General features: G+C 55.6%; 2 protein-coding genes across 6 annotated transcripts in view; both read left to right on the top strand.

Annotated features, from left to right (window-relative positions):
* The window catches only part of VAV2 (vav guanine nucleotide exchange factor 2), a 51,845-nt gene extending 44,526 nt beyond the window's left edge, over positions 1 to 7,319 (top strand). For 2 of the 5 annotated variants that reach the window (XM_040406010.1, XM_040406013.1), the window contains 13 exons: positions 1,396 to 1,505; positions 3,313 to 3,414; positions 3,536 to 3,624; positions 3,705 to 3,721; positions 3,950 to 3,971; positions 4,441 to 4,568; positions 4,647 to 4,712; positions 4,821 to 4,858; positions 4,934 to 5,050; positions 5,148 to 5,235; positions 5,952 to 6,066; positions 6,517 to 6,671; positions 7,084 to 7,318. In XM_040406010.1, coding sequence (XP_040261944.1) covers positions 1,396 to 1,505; positions 3,313 to 3,414; positions 3,536 to 3,624; positions 3,705 to 3,721; positions 3,950 to 3,971; positions 4,441 to 4,568; positions 4,647 to 4,712; positions 4,821 to 4,858; positions 4,934 to 5,050; positions 5,148 to 5,235; positions 5,952 to 6,066; positions 6,517 to 6,671; positions 7,084 to 7,134 — 1,098 coding nt within the window. In that variant the 3' untranslated portion in view covers positions 7,135 to 7,318. Of the gene's footprint in view, positions 1 to 1,395; positions 1,506 to 3,312; positions 3,415 to 3,535; positions 3,625 to 3,704; positions 3,722 to 3,949; positions 3,972 to 4,440; positions 4,569 to 4,646; positions 4,713 to 4,820; positions 4,859 to 4,933; positions 5,064 to 5,147; positions 5,236 to 5,951; positions 6,067 to 6,516; positions 6,672 to 7,083 lie in introns of those variants that run through there. The other 3 variants (XM_040406011.1, XM_040406012.1, XR_005773984.1) reach the window with 3 other exon arrangements.
* A 1,048-nt stretch (positions 7,320 to 8,367) lies between these two features.
* B3GALT9 (beta-1,3-galactosyltransferase 9) lies at positions 8,368 to 15,256 on the top strand. The gene is made up of 3 exons (XM_040405435.1): positions 8,368 to 8,428; positions 8,490 to 8,633; positions 13,992 to 15,256. The coding sequence occupies exons 1-3, from the start codon at positions 8,368 to 8,370 to the stop codon at positions 15,104 to 15,106; spliced, it is 1,320 nt and encodes a 439-aa protein (XP_040261369.1). The 3' UTR covers positions 15,107 to 15,256.
* Positions 15,257 to 18,087: the final 2,831 nt, after the last annotated feature.

The raw sequence follows: 18,087 nt of genomic DNA, 5'->3' as shown, positions 1-18,087 counted from the left end.
GGTGGGGGGAGGAGAGAGAGAGAGATACCGGGTGGGGGGGAGAGGAGAGAGAGATACCGGGTGGGGGGGGGGGGAGGGAGAGAGAGAGAGATAGAGATACCGGGTGGGGGGGAGGGGAGGGGGAGAGATAGAGATACCGGGTGGGGGGGGAGAGGAGGGAGAGAGAGAGAGATAGAGATACCGGGTGGGGGGGAGGGGAGGGGGAGAGATAGAGATACCGGGTGGGGGGGAGAGGAGGGAGGGAGAGAGAGAGAGAGAGAGAGAGATACCGGGTGGGGGGGAGAGGAGGGAGGGAGAGAGAGAGAGAGAGAGAGAGATACCGGGTGGGGGGGAGAGGAGGGAGGGAGAGAGAGAGAGAGAGATACCGGGTGGGGGGGAGAGGAGGAGAGAGAGAGATACCGGGTGGGGGGGAGAGGAGAGAGAGATACCGGGTGGGGGGGAGAGGAGGGAGGGAGAGAGAGAGAGATACCGGGTGGGGGGGAGGGGAGGGGAGAGGAGAGAGAGATACCGGGTGGGGGGGAGAGGAGGGAGGGAGAGAGAGAGAGATACCGGGTGGGGGGGAGGGGAGGGGAGGGGGAGAGATAGAGATACCGGGTGGGGGAGAGGAGGGAGAGAGAGATACCGGGTGGGGGGGAGAGGAGGGAGAGAGAGAGAGATACCGGGTGGGGGGGAGAGGAGGGAGGGAGAGAGAGAGAGAGAGAGATACCGGGTGGGGGGGGAGAGGAGGGAGAGAGAGAGATACCGGGTGGGGGGGGAGAGGAGGGAGAGAGAGAGATACCGGGTGGGGGGGGAGAGGAGGGAGAGAGAGAGATACCGGGTGGGGGGGGAGAGGAGGGAGAGGGAGAGATACCGGGTGGGGGGAGAGGAGAGAGAGAGATACCGGGTGGGGGGGGAGAGGAGGGAGAGAGAGAGATACCGGGTGGGGGGGGAGAGGAGGGAGATAGAGAGATACCGGGTGGGGGGAGGGGTAGATACCGGGTACAGACGGGGGCAGAGATGGGTCGCGGGGAGTCTGCAGCTGCCGTGTAAATGGCGCTTCCCGTGCAGATGACGGGAGATGATTGCGCTGCAGTCGCCTCCTTCTCTTCTGCTCCGGTGATCGCCGCGGTTCTGTGACCGGATTGGCGGTCCGCGGGCGCCGCCCCCTCATTGGTTACATCGGAAGCCGCATTTACAGGGCAGTAACCTCGGAACCCCTGGGATTGGTTGTTGGGTTCTGGTTGCCGGGAGCGATGCTTCGTTTCCATGGTTTCTCGCACTTTACGCTCCTTCTTTCTGGTTTCTTTACGCTGCGGCAGTCACACGGCAAAATGGTAAGACCCCCCTCCCCATAACGTCCGCTGCGCGTGTGACAACATGGCGGCGCCCCGACCCTCACCTCCGCTCTCTCCGCAGTGGTCGTACGGATTCTACTTGATTCACCTACAGGGGAAGCAGGGATTCCAGTTCTTCTGCAAGACGGAGGACATGAAGCGCAAATGGATGGAGCAGTTCGAAATGGCGATGTACGTACCAGGAGATCGGCAAATGGAAGCGGAGACCGTCAGCATGACGAGTGACTGGTGTAGCGGTGACCGTCAGCATGACGAGTGACTGGTGTAGCGGTGACCGTCAGCATGACGAGTGACTGGTGTAGCGGTGACCGTCAGCATGACGAGTGACTGGTGTAGCGGCGACCGTCAGCATGATGAGTGACTGGTGTAGCGGCGACCGTCAGCATGACGAGTGACTGGTGTAGCGGCGACCGTCAGCATGACGAGTGACTGGTGTAGCGGCGACCGTCAGCATGACGAGTGACTGGTGTAGCGGTGACCGTCAGCATGACGAGTGACTGGTGTAGCGGTGACCGTCAGCATGACGAGTGACTGGTGTAGCGGTGACCGTCAGCATGACGAGTGACTGGTGTAGCGGTGACCGTCAGCATGACGAGTGACTGGTGTAGCGGCGACCGTCAGCATGACGAGTGACTGGTGTAGCGGTGACCGTCAGCATGACGAGTGACTGGTGTAGCGGCGACCGTCAGCATGACGAGTGACTGGTGTAGCGGTGATTGTCAGCATGACGAGTGACTGGTGTAGCGGCGACGTCAGCATGACGAGTGACTGGTGTAGCGGTGACCGTCAGCATGACGAGTGACTGGTGTAGCGGTGATTGTCAGCATGACGAGTGACTGGTGTAGCGGCGACGTCAGCATGACGAGTGACTGGTATAGCGGTGACCGTCAGCATGACGAGTGACTGGTGTAGCGGCGACGTCAGCATGACGAGTGACTGGTGTAGCGGTGACCGTCAGCATGACGAGTGACTGGTGTAGCGGCGACCGTCAGCATGACGAGTGACTGGTGTAGCGGCGACCGTCAGCATGACGAGTGACTGGTGTAGCGGCGACCGTCAGCATGACGAGTGACTGGTGTAGCGGTGACCGTCAGCATGACGAGTGACTGGTGTAGCGGTGATTGTCAGCATGACGAGTGACTGGTGTAGCGGCGACGTCAGCATGACGAGTGACTGGTGTAGCGGTGATTGTCAGCATGACGAGTGACTGGTGTAGCGGTGACCGTCAGCATGACGAGTGACTGGTGTAGCGGCGACGTCAGCATGACGAGTGACTGGTGTAGCGGTGACCGTCAGCATGACGAGTGACTGGTGTAGCGGCGACGTCAGCATGACGAGTGACTGGTGTAGCGGCGACGTCAGCATGACGAGTGACTGGTGTAGCGGTGACCGTCAGCATGACGAGTGACTGGTGTAGCGGCGACGTCAGCATGACGAGTGACTGGTGTAGCGGTGACCGTCAGCATGACGAGTGACTGGTGTAGCGGCGACGTCAGCATGACGAGTGACTGGTGTAGCGGTGATTGTCAGCATGACGAGTGACTGGTGTAGCGGTGACCGTCAGCATGACCAGTGACTGGTGTAGCGGCGACCGTCAGCATGACGAGTGACTGGTGTAGCGGTGACCGTCAGCATGACGAGTGACTGGTGTAGCGGTGACCGTCAGCATGACGAGTGACTGGTGTAGCGGCGACCGTCAGCATGACGAGTGACTGGTGTAGCGGTGATTGTCAGCATGACCAGTGACTGGTGTAGCGGCGACCGTCAGCATGACGAGTGACTGGTGTAGCGGTGACCGTCAGCATGACGAGTGACTGGTGTAGCGGTGACCGTCAGCATGACGAGTGACTGGTGTAGCGGTGACCGTCAGCATGACGAGTGACTGGTGTAGCGGTGACCGTCAGCATGACGAGTGACTGGTGGAGTGGCTTATAATATGGCCGCTGCCGCTGATCTCCACCACATCCTGTATTCTCAGCTCCAACATCAAACCGGACAAAGCGACGGCGAATCACCACAACTTCCAGATGTTCACGTTTGACCGGACCACCAGCTGTAAAGCCTGCAGGATGTTCCTGAGGTGAGCGGGGGCGTGGCTCTCAGGCAGGGGGAGTGGCCCTCAGGTGGGGGGGCGGGCTCTCAGGCAGGGGGTGTGGCCCTCAGGTGCCGCGCTGAATCGGACACTCGTTCTCTTCCTCCAGGGGAACCTTCTATCAGGGATATTACTGCACCAAGTGCGGCATCGGGGTCCATAAGGAGTGCCTGGAGAAGATCGCCCCCTGCAGGATCGGTGAGTCTCGCTGCGCCCTCCGCGCTCTCTCCCGCCGTCGCCGCTCAGTATTCATGGCGGTTTTTCTTCTTTGGTTTTAGGCCCTGTGGATGAAATGGTAAGAGCCCCCGACCCCCCACTCATGTGTCGCCCCAGTCTGCAGTGGGCGGGGCTAGTTACCAGACATGTGACCTGCAGAAAGAATAAGGTTACAATGAGGCAGGATGCCTGCTGTGATGATGGGTTGTCACGGTAACACATTACCACTGTACTGCTTTCCGGGGGATGATGGGGGTTGTAGTTGGGCACAAGACGGCGGCCGATAACACGTATTCTTCTCTTGCAGGATTCGGTCATCAATGTCTCAGGTGAGGATCGCCCTCAGTCGTTTCTCTCATTTTACCGCTTTTCTCCGCACTTTTATAGATTTTTCTTACGTATTTATCAGCAGATTTGTGTTGTTTCATGTTTTAAGACCTCTGCTCGCTGTCAGTGAATGAATCCCTCTTCAGACCTGATGCTCTTGGGGTTTGTTACAGTGTAGCAGCAGAAATCTGTTACATTCCAGTTGAATACAATGTAGCAAACCCTCAGCTGTGTAAACTGGACGGGAGAATGACTGACACTATTCACTGACAGCAGCAGAGATCTGGGAAATGGACACACATGCAGCAGAGCTGTTCTGGTCATGGCTCTGCTGCAACAGGAATCGGGAGGTGCATTGTGGGATCTCAGTCCATTGCAAAACTGTGCCTGCAGCTCTGGCTGTGACTAGAGTAGAAGGCGCACACGTACTGCGATTCCGTTTTCAGTGTCCTTTGTGTTCACGGACTCCAGGGCCCAAGATGTTGGCCGTCCAGAATTACCACGGGAACCCGGCGCCTCCCGGGAAACCGGTGCTGACCTTCCAGACGGGAGAAGTGATGGAGCTTCTGCGAGGGGACCCCGATTCCCAGTGGTGGGAGGTGAGTGTGACCCCCATAGTAACAGGGCGCTGGTGACGGGGCGCGGGGCCACTAACCGCACTCTTCTCGTGTCCGCAGGGACGGTTACTACTCACCAGGAAATCCGGCTATTTCCCCAGCTCCTCCGTCAAGCCCTGTCCTGTGGTGAGTGGCCCCAGAGAGGAGACCCCGGGAGGGGGAGGGGGTGGGGGGCACCTCCAGTTTCTGGGAGTAGAACCACCATCATCCACTGACCTAACGTGTGTTTTGCAGCAGCCGGTGACCCGCTCGGATTACAGCAGACACCCCTGGTAGGTGCTGACCTCGGCCGCTCCTTCCTCCCGACAGGCGGCGCCTCGTGCCTCACATCTCGTCCTCTCTTCCAGGTTTGCGGGGAACGTGGAGCGTCCACAAGCGGATAACCTCCTGAAGTCCCATCTGAGCGGCACCTACCTCATCCGCGAGCGACCAGCCGAGGCCGAGCGATTCGCCATCAGCATCAAGTGCGAGTCCTATGTAAAAGTTATATCAGGGGCCGCCTGATGATGGGGGTGGTAGTTGTGGCCTCCAGGTTCATGGCCTCTCTCTTTTTTTGGACAGATTCAACGATGAAGTAAAGCACATAAAGGTGGTGGAGAAGGACGGCTGGATCCACATCACCGAGGCCAAGAAGTTTGAAAGTTTACTGGTACAGGCCTACTGGGGAGACCGGGGGGGGGGGGGGGGGGGCACAGGCGGGAGGCGTGCTGTACTGACGGGGGGGGGGGGGGGGATGGGTGCTGTACTGACGGGGGGGGGGGGGGATGGGTGCTGTACTGACGGGGGGGGTGGGGGAGGGGGGCTGTACTGACGGGGGGGGGGGATGGGTGCTGTACTGACGGGGGGGGGGAAGGGGTGCTGTACTGACGGGGGGGGGGGGGCTGTACTGACGGGGGGGGGGGGGGGGTGCTGTACTGACGGGGGGGGGGGGTGTACTGACGGGGGGGGGGGTGTACTGACGGGGGGGGGGTGTACTGACGGGGGGGGGGAGGCTGTACTGACGGGGGGGGAGGGGTGCTGTACTGACGGGGGGGGAGGGGAGGGGTGCTGTACTGACGGGGGGGGGGGGAGGCTGTACTGACGGGGGGGGGAGGCTGTACTGACGGGGGGGGGGGGGAGGCTGTACTGACGGGGGGGGGGGGGGAGGCTGTACTGACGGGGGGGGGGAGGCTGTACTGACGGGGGGGGGGAGGCTGTACTGACGGGGGGGGGGGGAGGCTGTACTGACGGGGGGGGGGGAGGCTGTACTGACGGAGGGGGGAGGAGGCTGTACTGACGGGGGGGGCGGGGCAGGCGGCTGTACTGACGGGAGGGGGGGAGGCTGCTGTACTGACGGGGGGCTCATGGGCCGCTGACATTTTGCAGGAGCTGGTGGAATATTACCAGACGCATTCACTGAAGGAAAGTTTCAAGCAGCTGGACACGACGTTAAAGTTCCCCTACAAACTGCAGAAGAGCCGCAGCACCCCCAAGTCCCCAGGTGAGGGGGCGCCCCATGTGCCACTGACTACTACAACTCCCAGCAGCACATTCTGCAGTAGTCGCACTGTTTACTTGCTTTGCTCTGTCTCCCGCAGTTTAACCCTTTTTTCTTCCGCTCTCTGGACTCTTCCAGCCTCCTGCGCTTCCTACAACTTTTCTTTTCTCAGTCCTCAGGGTCTCAGCTTTCCCTGTCAGAACCCGTCCACACCCTTCTGGTCAGGTACTGCCGCTTCTCCCGCTCTATTAGACTAATCAGCTGGGGGGTTGTTACAGTGTGTTCCAGAACTTTTCACTACACCGCCATCTGCGCCATTTCTAGGCAGCGGATGCTCATCATCATCATCATCATCACCTCGTGAATCCACCATTTGTCACATGAGAACATGGCTGCCGTTTTCGGGTGTCCGTGTAGTAACTCCACCCCCTTTGTTTTCCCCTCTCTCGGCAGTTTTCACGCCACGTCCTGTAGGAACCGCTGTCGCCAGGTACAACTTTGCAGCCAGAGACATGAGGGAGCTGTCGCTGCGGGAAGGCGACGTGGTGAAAATCTACAGCCGGATCGGAGGGGATCAGGGATGGTGGAAAGGCGAGACCAACGGCAAAGTGCGTATTTATCGTGTACACGGAGGGACACGTGCTTAAAGGGATACGCCAACCGCTGCACCTGGGGCCGTTCACTGTTATGGCCCTTAAAGGGATCGTCTAAGAAATCTAAGGACATCACGTACTCGCCCCTCACTCCTGGAAACCGCAGCAGTGACCACCACGGGGCGAGTACGTGACGGATGTCAGATCTGTAATTATCTCAGACGACCCCTTTAAGACAATAGCCGAGCACGGTGAAGTCCCATGTAAGGGCATAGAGATGTGGGGGGGTCACATATTTATCCACTCATTGCACCAGTTTATAAATACCTGCAGTCAGTCCTGGAGATGACCAAGATCTCTGCTTGCTGTTTGTGAATGCGCACTTGTGATGATACACTGTACTGACCCCTCAGCTCTGTCTCTGCAGATCGGCTGGTTCCCGTCCACCTACGTCGAGGAGGAGGGGGGGGTGCAGTGACTTCCAGATGAAATCTTTGCTTTCTTCACACGGATTTGTTTGCACAGAAGGGACGCGGTTCCGATTCCTCGCGGCGGCGCTTGCGCCGGGGGAGGGGGTCTTCCTCGCTGGTATTACTTGTATATAAGATTTATAATTCTGATGAGCGGCAATGTACGAGGAGGGGGAGGGGGTTCGGATTTTAAAGGGAATAAAAGTCATTCCATTTCTGACGCTTGTCTCTTGCATATGAATGGACGCGGTCGCCGCTCGCTGAGGATAGAGGAGCGGCGCCCACTGCTGCCCCTGCATCGTGAGAGGTGTGGAGTCTATCTACAGTATGTGCAGCCGGATAGAGGACTACAACCCCCACTATCCAGTGCATGAGCAGCGCTCACAGGCCATGTGACTGCAGCTCTGGTTGGGACTAGAGCACAGGACATTTTAGAGATGACATTCAGAAGTGAAGCTGAGCGTTAACTCCTTCAGTGCAGGGCAGTCACTTTCATTATTCTATAGCGACCAGGAGCTAAAGCGAAACTGCCGCCATTAACTCTTGCAGCACTGCAGTAAAGATTTGTAAATGTCATGGGTTCTGGAGCTGGAGAGGCCGGTTGGTCCTGATTGTGCGCCGTCTGGGGGTAGAGTCCATGAGGTGAAAGAGGGCACATACAGCAACACATGGATGATGGGAGTTATGCGTGCTCTAGCCTGATGGATGATGGGAGTTTAGAGCACAACAAGCAGAGCAGATCACACTCATCATCCATCAGTATAGTTATCTGCAATGGTTTGTGCCATATAACTCCCATCATCCATCGGTACAGTTTAATCACGCAGAGCAACATAACTCCAATCATCTGTCAGTATAATTACAGAGCACAACAGCTGTGGAGATGATGGGGTTAATATATTTATAGGACACATAGAGCAGAAAACCCCCATCATCCATTAATATAGTTATAGGGCAGAACTCCCATCAACCATCAGTATAGAAGAGCGCAGACAACTCCCATCATCCATCAATACAGTGGTCGGGCACACAAAGAAGTATCATCCAAGCAGTCCTCTGGGTGGACGTCCTCGTATAAGAACAGCCCCGGGAGTATCCTGCTCGCTCTGGGGTTGCCATGGTAACATGAACAGACTTGCCTGAATGTGACCACCTTTCAGAGAATAAATTCCTAATAGGAAGTCACATGACAGGAAATCCATGCAATTGGGCTGTTCAGGTTACCATGGCAACCCCAGAGCATGCACAATGTTTCCATGACTGCAGATACAAGAACAGAAAAGCAGGGTGACGACATCAAGGGTCGGTGCACTGGTACTGAGGGCGCCCCTGCAGACCGTGACGGGTGTGTCCTCACCTGTAGGGTCGGTGTCCCATTACCGCGGCTCTGGTCCGGACGCTGCAGACGGGTCAGGTTCCCAGGAAGTAACTTTACCCTGTGAGCCAAAAACAGAGGACGTGAGAAAGCAGCTGCGCGAGGAGCTGTCGTACCGTTGGCACCATGCAGGTGAGCGTCCACAGCTGAGAGCAGGTGCACAGGGTTCTCATTCACTGACAGCAAGCAGAGAACCAGATCACGCTCAGGAATTTGGGGTGAAGCTACTGTCAACACGATTCAGATGGCTACAACAAATTCCTCAGCGTGATCTGGTTCTCTGCTTGCTGTCAGTAAATGAGAACCATGTCCCTCCTGTATCGGCCTCACCCCGGAGTGTTTTGTGGGTGACTGCCCCTCCTGTATCGGCCTCACCCCCGAGTGTTTTGTGGGTGACTGCCCCTCCTATATCGGCCTCACACCCGAGTGTTTTGTGGGTGACTGCCCCTCCTGTATCGGCCTCACCCCAGAATGTTTTGTGGGTGACTGCCCCTCCTGTATCGGCCTCACCCCGAGTGTTTTGTGGGTGACTGCCCCTCCTATATCGGCCTCACACCCGAGTGTTTTGTGGGTGACTGCCCCTCCTGTATCGGCCTCACCCCAGAATGTTTTGTGGGTGACTGCCCCTCCTGTATCGGCCGCCCCCCTCACCCCCTGAGTGTTTTGTGGGTGACTGCCCCTCCTGTATCGGCCTCACCCCTGAGTGTTTTGTGGGTGACTGCCCCTCCTGTATCGGCCTCACCCCAGAGTGTTTTGTGGGTAACTGCCCCTCCTGTATCGGCCTCACCCCCTGAGTGTTTTGTGGGTGACTGCCCCTCCTGTATCGGCCGCCCCCCTCACCCCCTGAGTGTTTTGTGGGTGACTGCCCCTCCTGTATCGGCCTCACCCCTGAGTGTTTTTGTGGGTGACTGCCCCTCCTGTATCGGCCTCACCCCGGAGTGTTTTGTGGGTGACTGCCCCTCCTGTATCGGCCTCACCCCGGAGTGTTTTGTGGGTGACTGCCCCTCCTGTATTGGCCTCACCCCAGAGTGTTTTGTGGGTGACTGCCCCTCCTGTATCGGCCTCACCCCCGAGTGTTTTGTGGGTGACTGCCCCTCCTGTATCGGCCTCACCCCAGAATGTTTTGTGGGTGACTGCCCCTCCTGTATCGGTCTCACCCCCGAGTGTTTTGTGGGTGACTGCCCCTCCTGTATCGGCCTCACCCCAGAATGTTTTGTGGGTGACTGCCCCTCCTGTATCGGCCTCACCCCAGAATGTTTTGTGGGTGACTGCCCCTCCTGTATCGGCCGCCCCCCTCACCCCCTGAGTGTTTTGTGGGTGACTGCCCCTCCTGTATCGGCCTCACCCCAGAGTGTTTTGTGGGTAACTGCCCCTCCTGTATCGGCCTCACCCCAGAATGTTTTGTGGGTGACTGCCCCTCCTGTATCGGCCGCCCCCCTCACCCCCTGAGTGTTTTGTGGGTGACTGCCCCTCCTGTGTCGGCCTCACCCCAGAGTGTTTTGTGGGTGACTGCCCCTCCTGTATCGGCCTCACCCCAGAGTGTTTTTGTGGGTGACTGCCCCTCCTGTATCCGCCTCACCCCTGAGTGTTTTGTGGGTGACTGCCCCTCCTGTATCGGCCTCACCCCTGAGTGTTTTTGTGGGTGACTGCCCCTCCTGTATCGGCCTCACCCCTGAGTGTTTTTGTGGGTGACTGCCCCTCCTGTATCGGCCTCACCCCAGAGTGTTTTGTGGGTGACTGCCCCTCCTGTATCGGCCTCACCCCAGAGTGTTTTGTGGGTGACTGCCCCTCCTGTATCGGCCGCCCCCCTCACCCCCTGAGTGTTTTGTGGGTGACTGCCCCTCCTGTATCGGCCTCACACCCGTGTGTTTTGTGGGTGACTGCCCCTCCTGTATCGGCCTCACCCCCGAGTGTTTTGTGGGTGACTGCCCCTCCTGTATTGGCCGCCCCCCTCACCCCCTGAGTGTTTTGTGGGTGACTGCCCCTCCTGTATCGGCCTCACCACCGAGTGTTTTGTGGGTGACTGCCCCTCCTGTATTGGCCTCACCCCAGAGTGTTTTGTGGGTGACTGCCCCTCCTGTATCGGCCGCCCCCCTCACCCCCTGAGTGTTTTGTGGGTGACTGCCCCTCCTGTGTCGGCCTCACCCCAGAGTGTTTTGTGGGTGACTGCCCCTCCTGTATTGGCCTCACCCCCGAGTGTTTTGTGGGTGACTGCCCCTCCTGTATCGGCCTCACCCTGGAGTGTTTTGTGGGTGACTGCCCCTCCTGTATTGGCCTCACCCCAGAGTGTTTTGTGGGTGACTGCCCCTCCTGTATCGGCCTCACCCCCGAGTGTTTTGTGGGTGACTGCCCCTCCTGTATCGGCCTCACCCCAGAATGTTTTGTGGGTGACTGCCCCTCCTGTATCGGTCTCACCCCCGAGTGTTTTGTGGGTGACTGCCCCTCCTGTATCGGCCTCACCCCAGAATGTTTTGTGGGTGACTGCCCCTCCTGTATCGGCCGCCCCCCTCACCCCCTGAGTGTTTTGTGGGTGACTGCCCCTCCTGTGTCGGCCTCACCCCAGAGTGTTTTGTGGGTGACTGCCCCTCCTGTATCGGCCTCACCCCAGAGTGTTTTGTGGGTAACTGCCCCTCCTGTATCGGCCTCACCCCAGAATGTTTTGTGGGTGACTGCCCCTCCTGTATCGGCCGCCCCCCTCACCCCCTGAGTGTTTTGTGGGTGACTGCCCCTCCTGTGTCGGCCTCACCCCAGAGTGTTTTTGTGGGTGACTGCCCCTCCTGTATCCGCCTCACCCCTGAGTGTTTTGTGGGTGACTGCCCCTCCTATATCGGCCTCACCCCTGAGTGTTTTTGTGGGTGACTGCCCCTCCTGTATCGGCCTCACCCCTGAGTGTTTTTGTGGGTGACTGCCCCTCCTGTATCGGCCTCACCCCAGAGTGTTTTGTGGGTGACTGCCCCTCCTGTATCGGCCTCACCCCAGAGTGTTTTGTGGGTGACTGCCCCTCCTGTATCGGCCGCCCCCCTCACCCCCTGAGTGTTTTGTGGGTGACTGCCCCTCCTGTATCGGCCTCACACCCGTGTGTTTTGTGGGTGACTGCCCCTCCTGTATTGGCCTCACCCCCGAGTGTTTTGTGGGTGACTGCCCCTCCTGTATCGGCCTCACCCCAGAGTGTTTTGTGGGTGACTGCCCCTCCTGTATCGGCCTCACCACCGAGTGTTTTGTGGGTGACTGCCCCTCCTGTATTGGCCTCACCCCAGAGTGTTTTGTGGGTGACTGCCCCTCCTGTATCGGCCGCCCCCCTCACCCCCTGAGTGTTTTGTGGGTGACTGCCCCTCCTGTATTGGCCTCACCCCAGAGTGTTTTGTGGGTGACTGCCCCTCCTGTATCGGCCTCACCCCAGAGTGTTTTGTGGGTGACTGCCCCTCCTGTATTGGCCTCACCCCCGAGTGTTTTGTGGGTGACTGCCCCTCCTGTATCGGCCTCACCCCCGAGTGTTTTGTGGGTGACTGCCCCTCCTGTATCGGCCTCACACCCGTGTGTTTTGTGGGTGACTGCCCCTCCTGTATCGGCCTCACCCCAGAGTGTTTTGTGGGTGACTGCCCCTCCTGTATTGGCCGCCCCCCTCACCCCCTGAGTGTTTTGTGGGTGACTGCCCCTCCTGTATCGGCCTCACCCCCGAGTGTTTTGTGGGTGACTGCCCCTCCTGTATCGGCCTCACCCCAGAGTGTTTTGTGGGTGACTGCCCCTCCTGTATTGGCCGCCCCCCTCACCCCCTGAGTGTTTTGTGGGTGACTGCCCCTCCTGTATCGGCCTCACCCCAGAGTGTTTTGTGGGTGACTGCCCCTCCTGTATCGGCCTCACCCCTGAGTGTTTTGTGGGTGACTGCCCCTCCTGTATCGGCCTCACCCCAGAGTGTTTTGTGGGTGACTGCCCCTCCTGTATCGGCCTCACCCCCGAGTGTTTTGTGGGTGACTGCCCCTCCTGTATCGGCCTCACCCCAGAGTGTTTTGTGGGTGACTGCCCCTCCTGTATCGGCCTCACCCCCGAGTGTTTTGTGGGTGACTGCCCCTCCTCTATCGGCCTCACCCCCGAGTGTTTTGTGGGTGACTGCCCCTCCTGTATCGGTCTCACCCCAGAGTGTTTTGTGGGTGACTGCCCCTCCTGTATCGGCCGCCCCCCTCACCCCCTGAGTGTTTTGTGGGTGACTGCCCCTCCTGTATCGGCCTCACCCCAGAATGTTTTGTGGGTGACTGCCCCTCCTGTATCGGCCTCACCACCGAGTGTTTTGTGGGTGACTGCCCCTTCTGTATCGGCCTCACCCCAGAGTGTTTTGTGGGTGACTGCCCCTCCTGTATTGGCCTCACCCCAGAGTGTTTTGTGGGTGACTGCCCCTCCTGTATCGGCCGCCCCCCTCACCCCCTGAGTGTTTTGTGGGTGACTGCCCCTCCTGTATCGGCCTCACCACCGAGTGTTTTGTGGGTGACTGCCCCTCCTGTATTGGCCTCACCCCAGAGTGTTTTGTGGGTGACTGCCCCTCCTGTATCGGCCTCACCCCAGAATGTTTTGTGGGTGACTGCCCCTCCTGTATTGGCCTCACCCCAGAGTGTTTTGTGGGTGACTGCCCCTCCTGTATCGGCCGCCCCCCCTCACCCCCTGAGTGTTTTGTGGGTGACTGCCCCTCCTGTATCGGCCTCACCCCAGAGTGTTTTGTGGGTGACTGCCCCTCCTGTATCGGCCTCACCCCCGAGTGTTTTGTGGGTGACTGCCCCTCCTGTATCGGCCTCACCCCCGAGTGTTTTGTGGGTGACTGCCCCTCCTGTATCGGCCTCACCCCCGAGTGTTTTGTGGGTGACTGCCCCTCCTCTATCGGCCTCACCCCAGAGTGTTTTGTGGGTGACTGCCCCTCCTGTATCGGCCTCACCACAGATTGTTTTGTGGGTGACTGCCCCTCCTGTATCGGCCTCACCCCAGAGTGTTTTGTGGGTGACTGCCCCTCCTGTATCGGCCTCACCACAGATTGTTTTGTGGGTGACTGCCCCTCCTGTATCGGCCTCACCCCTGAGTGTTTTGTGGGTGACTGCCCCTCCTGTATTGGCCGCCCCCCCTCACCCCCTGAGTGTTTTGTGGGTGACTGCCCCTCCTGTATCGGCCTCACCCTGGAGTGTTTTGTGGGTGACTGCCCCTCCTGTATCGGCCTCACCCCAGAGTGTTTTGTGGGTGACTGCCCCTCCTGTATCGGCCTCACCCCAGAGTGTTTTGTGGGTGACTGCCCCTCCTGTATCGGCCTCACCCCGGAGTGTTTTGTGGGTGACTGCCCCTCCTGTATCGGCCGCCCCCCTCACCCCCTGAGTGTTTTGTGGGTGACTGCCCCTCCTGTATCGGCCGCCCCCCTCACCCCCTGAGTGTTTTGTGGGTGACTGCCCCTCCTGTATCGGCCTCACCCCCGAGTGTTTTGTGGGTGACTGCCCCTCCTGTATCGGCGGCCGCCTCCCTCACCCTGCCTTACCTTGCAGGTGTCTCTGTGCCGGCTCCGCACCCATCAGCTCTGCTTCATCCTCTTCAATGTCGCCCTCTTTCATGCTCTGATGTTTGGCGCAGATTTCTTGGAGGAATATTTCCTGCGCTCTGCCCCATCTGCGTACACTGACGACAAGTTTGCGGATTTGAGAGAGCGAGCGCAGGCGCTGAACCTCAGCCTCCAGCGGGAGAACATTTCCAGGTCATACGTGATCAGCGGCTCGGAGCGCTGCGCTGACCGCAACCTCTTCCTGCTCCTGGTCGTCTTCAGCTCTCCTGAGAACAGGATCAGACGGGAGAGAATCCGCCAGACCTGGGCCAACACAACAACACTGCCAGGCCTCCGGGTCACCCGCGTCTTCATGCTGGGGAGGCCGCAGGTGGAGGCTGCACAGGACAACCTGCTCCATGAGGCTCAGCTCCACCAGGACTTGGTGCAAGGATGTTTTCCAGATCCTTCTGAAGCGCTGAAGGCCGCCATGATGCTGGAGTGGATCGTCAGCTGCCCCAGCGCCAGGTTCATCCTGAAGGCTGACGACCAGGTGTTTGTCAATGTGGAGAGTCTGAGCCGTCACCTGCTGACCCTGGAGGCCCGCACTGCCGAGATCTATACTGGGAGGGTCGTACACCAAGCGCGACCCGACAGAGACCCCCACAGTCAAAGCTTCGTCCCCATGACATCATATTCTGACACCTTCTATCCTGACTACTGCAGCGCCTCTGCCATGGTGGTCTCCCAGCAGGCGGCTAGGAAGATGTACCTGGTCTCTGACAGGGTGAGCCTGGCTGTGCCCGCCGAGGTCTTCATTGGCCTCTGTGCTCATCAGGCCGGAGTCCTCCCCGTCCACAGCTCACGCTTTTCTGGGGCCAAGCACGTCCGCTACAATCGCTGCTGCTACCGGGTCATCTTCTCATCAGCCGCGGTCGGCGGCGGCGACGACATGTCCAAGGTGTGGACAGACCTGAGCCAAGGAGAGGGCTGCTCCAAACTGCAGACCTACTATGGCCTGGTGTCCTGCAAGGTCTGGTCGTACCTGAACAGGATCAAGTACTACAACTCAGGGAATGATGGGGGTTGGGGTTTCTGAAGAGCCGGCTCTGGCCTGACAACCATGGATTCATCTTCTGGACACAGCTGAAGGAAGATGAGAATAAAACGGGGTCATAAAGAGACGGCGCTCAGTAAATCCATTACTAATCTCTGCTCCAGTCACATCCAGAGCTCCAGCCACGCCGTGCCTCACGCTCCAGCCACATTCTCCTCCTGCATTGTGTATAGATCTGATGCTTGCGGTGCTGCTGTCGAATGCTGCTCATGTGGAATGTAAAATGTCTCCCAGAATAAAAGGAATAACCGATGATCTGACTGCAAAACTCGTCTGAACGCACAGGTTATGTCACTAACAGAGGGAATTGGGGAGAGAAGCGGCTGCAAACACCTCAGGCGCCAGTTATCACATAAGGACCAACAGCACAAGACAGGAAAATCTACCCGTCACCTGTACCCAAAAGACAACGCAGAGAAAAACAGCCGCGATAGATTATAACCGCTACAGACCCAGAGAGCTAAGGGCGACCTCAACACATCACACTATAATACTGCTCCTATGTACAAGAATATAACTACTATAATACTGCTCCTATGTACAAGAATATAACTACTATAATACTGCTCCTATGTACAAGAATATAACTACTATAATACTGCTCCTATGTACAGGAATATAACTACTATAATACTGCCTCCTATGTACAGGAATACAACTACTATAATACTGCTCCTATGTACAGGAATACAACTACTATAATACTGCTCCTATGTACAAGAATATAACTACTATAATACTGCTCCTATGTACAAGAATATAACTACTATAATACTGCCTCCTATGTACAAGAATATAACTACTATAATACTGCTCCTATGTACAAGAATATAACTACTATAATACTGCTTCTATGTACAAGAATATAACTACTATAATACTGCTCCTATGTACAAGAATATAACTACTATAATACTGCTCCTATGTACAAGAATATAACTACTATAATACTGCCTCCTATGTACAAGAATATAACTACTATAATACTGCCTCCTATGTACAAGAATATAACTACTATAATACTGCTCCTATGTACAAGAATATAACTACTATAATACTGCTCCTATGTACAAGAATATAACTACTATAATACTGCCTCCTATGTACAAGAATATAACTACTATAATACTGCCTCCTATGTACAAGAATATAACTACTATAATACTGCTCCTATGTACAAGAATATAACTACTATAATACTGCTCCTATATACAAGAATATAACTACTATAATACTGCTCCTATGTACAAGAATATAACTACTATAATACTGCCTCCTATGTACAAGAATATAACTACTATAATACTGCCTCCTATGTACAAGAATATAACTACTATAATACTGCCTCCTATGTACAGGAATATAACTACTATAATACTGCCTCCTATGTACAAGAATATAACTACTATAATACTGCTCCTATGTACAAGAATATAACTACTATAATACTGCCTCCTATGTACAAGAATATAACTACTATAATACTGCTTCTATGTACAAGAATATAACTACTATAATACTGCCTCCTATGTACAAGAATATAACTACTATAATACTGCTTCTATGTACAAGAATATAACTACTATAATACTGCTCCTATGTACAAGAATATAACTACTATAATACTGCTCCTATGTACAAGAATATAACTACTATAATACTGCTCCTATGTACAAGAATATAACTACTATAATACTGCCCCCTATGTACAGGAATATAACTACTATAATACCGCTCCTATGTACAAGAATATAACTACTATAATACTGCCCCCTATGTACAGGAATATAACTACTATAATACTGCTCCTATGTACAAGAATATAACTACTATAATACCGCCTCCTATGTACAAGAATATAACTACTATAATACCGCTCCTATGTACAAGAATATAACTACTATAATACTGCCCCCTATGTACAGGAATATAACTACTATAATACTGCTCCTATGTACAAGAATATAACTACTATAATACCGCCTCCTATGTACAAGAATATAACTACTATAATACTGCTCCTATGTACAGGAATATAACTACTATAATACTGCCTCCTATGTACAAGAATATAACTGCTATAATACTGCTCCTATGTACAAGAATATAACTACTATAATACTGCCTTCTATGTACAAGAATATAACTACTATAATACTGCCTCCTATGTACAGGAATATAACTACTATAATACCGCTCCTATGTACAAGAATATAACTACTATAATACTGCCCCCTATGTACAAGAATATAACTACTAGACCTGAATATAGGACCGTGAAGAGGTTCTCTGCGTTTCCTGTTCCAGTTCCACTCTAAGTATACGGGACTCTGTGCCTTATTGTCTGTTTACTGGTTAATAATGGATCCCTCTTCTTCCAGGCTTTTATGGTTATTACCATGGTCTGGTCATTTCCCACTCCCTGCTCTCACCTCAGTCTGCAGGGGTTAACCCGGCTTTACCTACGGGTCACCCTTCCCCTTTTGATGGTCAGTCATTGGCCCTCTTTAGCTCTGCGGGACCCCCCACCTGACAGACCCCGGCTGGTAGCCGTGATGAGAAAGGGTCGCCTCACAGTCAGGTGCTCAGTGGAGCTTCTGTTACAAGCTTTGTTTGCACTATTGTTGTGTTCATTAACCGTTTGTCTCCCCTCCTTCCCTCTTGTGTCTCCCCCTCCCCATTGTAGTCAGATGTCATATAGAGTCTATGTAGATGCTGATTATTGTCTCTCACTTATAGAATGTCGTCCGTTGTGATATCTTCCCTCAACGCCCGGGGAATGAACGAGCCTTGCAAGCGGTCCCAAATCCTGGCCCTTTTACAAAGGGATAAAGTGTCTATAGCATTCTTCCAGGAAACCCACTTCCGAGAGGGTAAGACCCCCAAATTGCCCCCCAAAAGGTTTTCCCAATGGTTCCACAGCACGTATGGTTCGGCTAGCAGGGGTGTCAGCATAGCGATCC

The sequence above is a fragment of the Bufo bufo genome, chromosome 8, assembly GCF_905171765.1.
Source record: "Bufo bufo chromosome 8, aBufBuf1.1, whole genome shotgun sequence".
In the NCBI taxonomy this organism is placed as follows: domain Eukaryota; kingdom Metazoa; phylum Chordata; class Amphibia; order Anura; family Bufonidae; genus Bufo; species Bufo bufo.
The sequence above is the reverse complement of the archived record's forward strand: the minus strand, read 5'-3'. Positions and strand labels throughout refer to the sequence as shown.